General features: G+C 43.6%; 1 protein-coding gene across 2 annotated transcripts in view; it reads right to left on the bottom strand.

Annotated features, from left to right (window-relative positions):
- Positions 1 to 422: 422 nt before the first annotated feature.
- Positions 423 to 9,574, bottom strand: part of LOC139237920 (phospholipid phosphatase 3-like) — an 85,152-nt gene continuing 76,000 nt past the window's right edge. For both annotated transcript variants that reach the window (XM_070867216.1, XM_070867217.1), the window contains exons 5-6: positions 9,024 to 9,200; positions 423 to 2,775 (exon numbers count right to left, since the gene is read on the bottom strand). In XM_070867216.1, the coding sequence (XP_070723317.1) occupies positions 2,674 to 2,775; positions 9,024 to 9,200 (279 nt within the window). In that variant the 3' untranslated portion in view covers positions 423 to 2,673. The remainder of the gene's footprint in view (positions 2,776 to 9,023; positions 9,201 to 9,574) is intronic.

The raw sequence follows: 9,574 nt of genomic DNA, 5'->3' as shown, positions 1-9,574 counted from the left end.
TCGTCGAGTATATTCAAGACAGAGATCGATGGAATTTTTGGATATTAAGGGAACCAAGGGATATGGGGACAGTGAGAGCAAGTGGAGTTGTGGTAGATCAGCCGTGATCTTATTGAATGGCGGAGCCGGCTAGAGGAGCCAAACGGCCCACTCCTGCTCTTCTGATGATGTGTGAAATGCTGAATCCTGCAACAATTGTACACTAAAAGTGAAGTTGAAAGTAGCATTTTCAGAGCATTTGCTTTACTGGCTTATTTATTCAAAAATAATATACCCCATAACTGCCAAAAACTCTATTTAGTAACTATACTTCAGAAGTATAATTTTACTCTTGGGAGTGTGTGGGACACTAAAGGTGCGATATAATTGTTGTTGCCAAGTTGAAATGCAAGAGTCAATTAAAAAAATCACTGTTGCTCTCATTAAAATTGAAAATGGAATTAACTTTTTATTTACAATAAAATTTTTATACACATATATTTTGAGGCTTTAAGTTTCTCACACATTATACTCACAATTTATAATAACATACACCAAAACCCTTTGGTAGGGCTGTTGAGGTGTCTACAAGAGTCGCCTGGGTTATAGCAGCATAACGAAGCAATTCACAATCAGGCCATTTGCACACCACCACCAGACATCTATAGAATTTAAGATTTTGATGACCAGATGCTCCAATGATTTAGAAATAAAACTGGCTTTTCATCCCTTGGGCCCTTTCTCCGAGCTGGAAATGTTCTCAAGTGAAATGAGTCTGGAATTAGTCTTAATCCATCCCTTATTGGGGCATAAATGCCCAGCACAAACCAGCCATTACTGCAATAGAGTTAAAACACTAAATTCAATGGGAACTTTGAGGCTGGGGTTAAGGTACATAGAGAGAAATATTCCTCATGTTAGTAAAGATTTCCTAAACACTATTTTCATGCAAACTCAAACACTTTGGTGCTTGTTGGACCTCGCTATACACAAATTGGTTGCCCTGGAAACCACTGACCATACTTCAAAAGTGATCCGTTGGATTTAAAAAGTTTTGGGATGTCCTGACGGTAAGGTGCTAACTAAATGCAAGCTATTTTTCCTTTATTGTAGTGTCGATGTTGACAGCAGAACAGATGTGTAATGATGTTATACAAATGGCCCAAATCTAGTTTAACAAATAATCTTAACAAATGAATCCCTATTCACACAACAATGACACAAGTAGAGCAGAAACTGCAGCTGGGGTCACCACACTTAGAGTAGAAAACAGAATATTTCAATTCAACTTGAATGTTATTGCCAGTTTTCTACTCGGCACGCTACTAAAGTAGATTTCTCTTCACCCCCCTGCCTAATTTTAACAAGGCACAGTTCCAAGCCTCGCTCCATACAAGAAAATATTACTTTGTCCTTGACAGTTGCAAAGCAAGAGGGCAGGTGACATGAATGGAAAATTCTGGGCGGTTTGGAATATTCTGAATCCTCAACCCAACACTAGTGGAAGCTCAGTAACATTGAACCCAGTAAATATTGTACAATGATCTCCCTCAACAAACAAGTTTACAGTAGCATTTAATGATGACATTCACAGAGCTAACTGCAACACTACAGATATTAATGCTGGTGTTATGGGTGACTGTGCCATGATGTTCCATGTTCCGATGTGGTATTTCTGAAATGACACAGACACTGTGGCCACTTCCAAGTGTAGGCCCTATGAACTTCTCGGGTTTTGGGTGGGGGGGGGGGGGGGGGTGGGGGGAAGAAATTCAGTGATTTAATGCCATTCTATTCTCTGAAGGAGATTTGATTCGGGCAGCTACCTCAAGGGAGGGTAAAATATCCACATGGAATAAAATTGATGTTCAAAAGTCCACAGTTAAGAATAGAATAACACCCACAAGTTAAAACAGAGCTCGTAGGTATCCAACTGAGCATTATACTAAATGTTTATGTAAAACAAAAAGTAAATAAAACTATTGGAATTAAAACACAGATCTCAACTTTATGACTTGAATTGAATAAATTGCAGTGGAACTCAAATTATCCAAAACATGTCATCAAGCCAACTCCTGTCCCTGGTTTAGACTCCATTAGTTACAGATACAATAAAAGCAGGTAATAATTTTGGAAAGAAATTAGCTTGTTTCATCCATATACTGAATAACTGGTAAATATCTTAATCATGGTTCCTTCAGTCACAAGGATACACTCACTAAAGGCTCAACATAGTCTGACCCATAATATTAATTTCTCATTACAGAATACATTGTCGCTCACAGCTTTAAATGTGTGTGCATTGTTTAGAGTCTCCATATGATGCTAGCATCTATGGCATCAGGCACTTCAGGGCTGTCATCTAAAGAGAAAATAGGCCAATTGTGACTGAAAGGGTTCAAAATCCATCAGTCACTGCAGTAGAAACTGTAACAGAAATAAATACTCAGAGAGCCAGTAGGTAACAGAATGATCATGAAAACTTCCAGATGGTCACCAAGTGAACATGGGATCAAGGACTTGGCTGAAAATTAAAATCAGAATGAAGCAGTGCTTGGAAAACATTCTGGAGATTAAAAAGTGGAAAGTTGTCTTTGAGCACTGGTTTCACGATACATTTCTGGTGCAGGATGGGGAAGGTGGTCCATGCTGACTCCCCCAACATCCTTCCCATACTCGTGGCACTCGTCTCTGCTAACACGTCGTGTGATTGGTCTGTATGGAACTGTCTGAACAGATGTTTGATTCTTTTGTCAGCTTTCTCTTTGATTTAAACATGTCGGAGATGTGAAGCGCCTGAAAGGAAAGAATACAGCAATGATCACTTTCACCATTAGGGGTTAAATCACCTTTCTCAAATCTGCAAATTATATTTGGACTCAGATCAGTCAGGCCACAAGAACAACAACAATAAATTGTATTTATATAACGCCTTTAATGGAGTGAAACATCCCAAGGCGCTTCACAGGAGTATTATCCGATAAAAATTTGACACCGAGCCACACAAGTAGAAATTAGCGCAGGTGACGGTCAAAGAGTAGGTTTCAAGGATCGTCTTGACGGAGAAAAGAGGGGGAAGAGAGGTTTAGGCAGCGAGTTCCAGAGCTTGGGGTCCAGGCAGCTGAAGGCACGGCCACCGATGTTTGAGTGATTATAATCAGGGATGCTCAGGAGGGCAGAATTAGAGGAGCGCAGACATCTCGGGGGCGGGGGGGGGGGTTTGGAGGGCTGAGAGGAGATTACAGAGATAGGGAGGGGCGAGGCCATGGAGGGATTTGAAAATAAGGATAAGAATTTTGAAATTGAGGCGTTGGCTTAACCGGAAGCCAATGTAGGTGGGCGAGCATAAGGGATGATGGGTGAGTGGGACTTGGTGCGAGTTAGGACAGTGGCAGTAGAGTTTTGGATCACCTCTAGTTTACATAAGGTGAAATGTGGGAGGCCAGCCAGGAGTGCAGTGGAGCAGTCAAGTCTTGACTAGATCAAAGTGGAAACCAGGGATGATTTCCAAACCACAATCCAGGGGCACCGAGGCTAATTGAGGCACCCCTATTGCTGCCCTGACACAGAGCAACTCAGCATAAACTGTGATAGACACTGGAACTTTCCTGGTCTGTGATAGTCAACTGCTAATCTTATGGGGCTTAATCATGTATCCCCTCATACAAGTATCATAGCTGCTATTAGTCTAACTTACAGGCAGTAATAGATACAATCGGAGAGCAGCAACCCAACCACTTAGGCCTCCTATTGAGATCATCTTCAGCCTATTTCTTGCCTTTAAAACTTTCAGAAAAATGAATATTGGGAATTTAAAATGTAACCTAATTATCTAAAGGTTAGTTCGAGTTTCAGTTTTGACCCCATGATACTTCTACTACAAAATTACATTAAACAAAATGCCTCGAGCAAATGTTACTGAGAGCGCTTCATGAGAGCAGCCACGTCCCTCTACTGAACTCTGTGTTGTTGGCCCCGGGCAAAGATCTCATCCCAAAGAATGCTGCAATCTGCGAGCCGCTGATAGCACAACAGCTCTTTGTCAATGCACTTTTGATGTTGAAGTGCAACAACTCCGGTACAGCAAAATGTGTCATTGCAGAGAGACCAAAATCGAGTTGGCCTCAACCTGTGGAGGATGTTGAAGCTACACATAGAGTCAATCCATTTAATTATGGTGGTCAATCATCATCATCATACGCAGTCCCTCGAAGCGAGGATGACTTGCTTCCACGCTAAAAAGGGATGCATTCACAGGTGTTTCAATGAAGGACCTAATATTCCAGATCCCAAACTAAATCCTGAAGGGTGGAAGATGCCTGTGCGGGGATTTTTTTTAATGTGTGGTGACTGTTGCACACCAGCCATCACACGGGCTTGACAGAGCTAGGTCTTGGTCCAGTGGCAAGGATTATCCAAGATGACTGGAGCCCAAGCTCGGCTGCACGGACCTAGTGCGCGCATATATCGCAGTGTGGGCTGGCCTGGGCTGCCCCTGGGCCCTCACCTCTCCAGTGCCCCGAACTCGCGTCTCTCCTTGGCCCCGAGCACGTCCTTCTACAATCTCTCGCCGCTCCTGCAGTACCTGCCCACGCTCCAATCAGCGAGGCCTTCGGCCTGCGAGCAGAAGCAGCAGCTTGGCGGCCTGGCCCAGCAGTCTGCGCGGCCCCCGGCCTGCGAGCATCACTGGAGCAGGCCGGGGAGCAGAAGGAGTAGCATGGCGGCATACCACTCCAGGGAGAAGCACGTGCTGGAGCAGGAGAGCAACGGCAGCGAAGAGGGCGACTGGATTGGACGTCACCAAGATCCAGGCTCCCAACAACGGTAGGTGGGAAACCTACTTTATCGGCACCCATCTTCTCGAACACTAATTCATTCTCTTGGAGTCTGCTGTGCAACAGGAATGCAGGGCTCAGTGCTGGGTCCCTTGCTTGTTGTGGTATATATCAATGATTTAGACTTGAATATAGGGGATATGATTAAGAAGTTTGCAGATGATACTAAAATCGGCCATGTGGATGATAATGAAGCAGCAAGCTGTAGACTGCAAGAGGATATCAATAGAGTGGTCAGGTGGGCAGAACAGTGGCAAATGGAATTCAATCTGGAGAAGTACGAGGTAATGCATTTGGGGAGGGCTAACAAGGCAAGGGAATACACATTAAATGGTAGGACACGGAGAAGTGTAGAGGAACAAAGGGACCTCGGAGTGCATATCCACAGGTCCCTGAAGGTAACAGGCCAGGTGGATAAGGTGGTTAAGAAGGCATACGGAATACTTGCCTTTATTGGCCGAGGCATAGAATGCAAGAGCAGCGGGGTTATGCTTGAACTGTATAAAATGCTGGTTAGGCCACAGCTAGAGTAAGCTTACAGTTCTGGTCAGCACATTACAGGAATGATGTGATTGCACTAGAGAGGGTACAGAGGAGATTTATAAGGATGTTGCCTGGACTGGAGAATTTTAGCTAATGAGGAAAGATTATATAGGCTGGGGTTGTTTTCTTTGGAACAAAGGAGGCTGAAGGGAGACCTTAGAGGTGTATAAAATTATGAGGGAAGTAGAGAGAGTGGATAGGACGGACCTATTTCTCTTAGAGGGGTCAACAACCATGGGGCATAGATTTAAAGTAATTGGTAGAAGGTTCAGTGGGAATTTGATGGGAAATCTCTTCACCTAGGAGGGTGGTGGGGGTCTGGAACTCACTGCCTGAAAGGGTGGTAGAGGCAGAAACCCTCACCACATTTAAAAAATACTGGGATATGCACCTGAAGTACCGTAACCTACAGGGCTACGGACCAAGAGCTGGAAAGTGGGATTAGGTTGTTTAGCTCTTAGTTGGCTGCGCGGACACAATGGGCCAAAATGACCTCCTTCCGTGCTGTAAATTTCTATGATTCTATGAATGACTTGTTAAAGGGGACATGTTCACTGCCAGTCCCAACGATTTCAGGCTTGGCTCGGAGGCCACAGCTGTTTTACACCGATTGCAGCAATCCTATTTCCAAATCAGTCTGAGCATGCAACAAGGTCAAGTAAGGTTCAGTGTAAAGCAGGAAAGAGTGAAGAAGGTTATTCACAATATTCCTACAGTCTGAAGTAGTTACTGGTAATTGGAAACTATGAGGTTTAATCTCCGCAAAGAATTGAGTCATTGTTGTGTAATTGTCAAGTGACAAGCTTTTTAATTTCTACACATATCTACACTTATCAGAACACGCTAAATGCCAGCATCTCTCAAATTATACTATCAGTATAATCAAAGATAGCAGCTCTCTCCATATTTTCACTGTATAGACATTTGTTAAGAGGTTTTCTTGCTTTTCTGGAAACTATTATAACCTGATACACTTTTACTCCTATCTTTTGTCTTTGGCAGAAGAGAGAAAGAGGAGAAATAAAGTCTTGTCCTCGTGTGAAAATGGGAGGGAAAAGAGTCTAATGTGAGAGTGTGTCTGAATCTGCGTGCGAGAGAAAGTCTATGTGCGTGCCTGTATCTACGTGTGTATAAATCTGTGTGTGTGTGATTGCATCTGAGAGAGAATGTGCGTGTGTATCGCTGTATGAGAGAGTATGGTTGTGTGTATGTCCATGAATGTGGCCGTGCGTATGTCTAAATGTGTGCACATCTGTGCGAGAGGGAATGTGCAATTGTGTGCTAGCACGCATGTGCGTATGTGTACACGTGCGAGAGCATGTCTGTGTGGTGTAATATAAGAGTTTCATACCAGCACAAGGAGTTACAATGGTTGTGCTAAAATTGCTGCAACCCGAGATACAAATTAAGAGTGAGTGATAGGGATAAAGGGTTGGAGCCAGTGATGAGTGATAGAATGATTGTGTATTTCTCACTGTCATTTAAATGACCAGAGATGGAGAACATTTTAGACACTGATCTAGAGATGGGGCCCAGCCCTTCTGTAGGTATGGTCCTTGAAGATAATATTTCACACCAATGAAAATAAGATTCTATCCTCTGAAAATATACTTATTTGGTTCCACAGTCCAACAAAGCCCAAGAGTAAAATACCAAACCATTTATTTCTTCTTCACATCTTCAAATTGAAGCCATTAAGTTCCGACCCAATATTTTTTCGGTTATAGCAACTCACCAAACATGCATTGTAACCTGCCCTGATTTTGCTCCTGTGAATCAGTTCCCTAAATGTGGGGTGTACTTGGTGAATATGTTTTCCAAGAAGTTTCTACTAGTCAGTGATATTCCACCCGCCATAGTGATGTGATTTGAGAAATTAATGCAGAATAATGGGTAGAGCTAAGCCAACATTTCACACCACATACAAGGTGATTACGGAAGGAAGGAACAGCCTGTGTGAAGGTCCCAGGAATGAACACAGAGTCCCAGCAAGAATTAGGGGAGCACAGGCTATGAGGAACAATGGGCACATCCAATGACGAACAGAGGACGAGGAATAATTCACTTATGTGCACTATTGTGTGGCTCTCTCTATCTCACTGTTCATTCCTGTGCATTACCAACTAGGGAAGATGTACACATGATCAGAGGAGCTGACATCTGAGAGCATGAAAAACTATCTGTGACAGAGAATCTGCAATCAACCTTCTGATAATAAATGGTCTGTGTTTTCTGCTCCAATAGTGTGCAGCTCTCATATGATATACAAGAACAAGAATTTATAGGAACAACAAAGGCCATTAGACCTACCATGCTGTCCCCAATTCATAAATCAAGCCTACCTACCGAACTTTTTGTCATATCCCTTAATCCCTTATCCCTCCAGAAACATTTAATTGCTTCTCAAACTCACTCATTCACACTACCCACTTCACCGACCTTCCCTGGTAACTTATTCCCCAACTTGATTACCCTTTTCATGAAGGAGTTCTGTCTGACTTCCATTACGCATGCTTAATTGGTGTCCCCTGGGATTTGTACCTTTCATTTGTCCACATTAATTTCCTACATATGCCTGCAATTGTAAAATGGCTGTTATCAAAAGATTGTTTTATTTCATCTGTTCCACCTGTTCCCAGTTGTTCTCGAGCAGGAGGTCGGTGTTCCAGTTGGCAGATATCTCAGGATTTCACCAGTGTCACTCTCAGTCAAGCATTCTCGGCTAAATTGGGTAACAGTCTTCTGGGAAACCCGGCTGGCCAGGGTTAAATCAGAAGCTGCCAGTCTCATTAAAACATTTAATTGGCCAGCCCGCCTTCTGGGAGCAGGTTGGCTGCAATGTTTCCTGTAAGCTGCGTGGCCTGGTTCTTTTAATGCGCAGTCCCTTTAAATTTCTGCGCATGCGCGGTGTTTACAGTATGACAACCGGCGAGTGGTCTGCGTGGGACCTGAGAGATTACTGCACGGCTGCGCATCTCAGGAGGAACATTAGTTTGCTCTCCTCGCCTTGCCGCACCTCCGTTAAACCCAGAAATGGGCGGGTTTGCGATCTTTAACGTCTTAACATCTCACTCGACCCCAACCCACCTGTGTGTGGGGGTCAAGAGTCAGCCCAAACACTCAGGTCTGAGAGTCTACACAATGAGTGCCAGCAAAGTATTCAATCAAAGGGCATCATGCCCGATCTTGTCCTCACCCAACTTCATAACATAACATAAGAATTAGGAGCAAGAGTAGACCATTCGTCCCCTCGAGCCTGCTCCGCCATTCAATGAGATCATGGCTGATCTTCTACCTCAACTCCACTTTCCTGCACTATCTCCATATCCCTGGATTCCCTTAATATCCAAAAATCTATCGATCTCTGACTTGAATTTACTCAAATGACTGAGCGTCCACAGCCCTCTGGGGTAGAAAATTCCAAAGATTCACCACCCTCAGTGAAGAAATTTCTCCTCATCTCAGTCCTAAATGGCTGACCCCTTATTCTGAGACTGACCCCTGGTTCTAGACTCCCCAGCCCGGGGGAAACATTCTCCCTGCAGGAGTCAGAGTGCCAATTGATAGAAGGAACTTGGGCTAATATTTTTCCTCTCTCTCGAGCCGATGACAAACATGCCATCCCACCCCCTTGTTACAGTTAGAGAAAAAAATATGACTACTTACAATCCAGTAGGCGATTAATGCTCCCTGTAGAAACCCCACCAAGACATCTGATGGGTGGTGCCTGTAGTCTGACACACGGGAAAGTCCGGTGTAAAATGCCATCATGATTAAGAGCGATTGTAGGAGTGGTCTCAGCAGCCGTGCTCCCTTCCAGGTAAACCGGGCTTCCAGATAAAACTTGGAAAGAAAAAGTATTTTTAAAGTCAACCTTCAATACTGAAATTTTTCCTCTGATGATGGCAGACATTCAATGCACTAGTTTTTTAAAAAACTTTTTCCAGTGTTGATAGCCACTACATATACTGACACAGATATCCCCTCTAATTATTAATGTACTCCTAGGGACCATCTACAAATATTAACACACTTCCTGCTAATACTAACACATTCCCTTGAATCTCCTGTCAATCCTAATGCATTCCCAGGGACCATCTACACAAATGTCAACTGTAACTCAGTTGCTAGCACGCTCGCCTCAGAGTCAGAAGGTCGTGGGTTCAAGTCCCACTCCAGAGACTTGAGCACATAAATCTAGGTAGACATTCCCAGTG

Source organism: Pristiophorus japonicus, chromosome 24 (genome assembly GCF_044704955.1).
Source record: "Pristiophorus japonicus isolate sPriJap1 chromosome 24, sPriJap1.hap1, whole genome shotgun sequence".
NCBI classification, from domain to species: domain Eukaryota; kingdom Metazoa; phylum Chordata; class Chondrichthyes; family Pristiophoridae; genus Pristiophorus; species Pristiophorus japonicus.
Note: the sequence above shows the minus strand (reverse complement) of the source record. Positions and strands in the feature narration are given on the sequence as shown.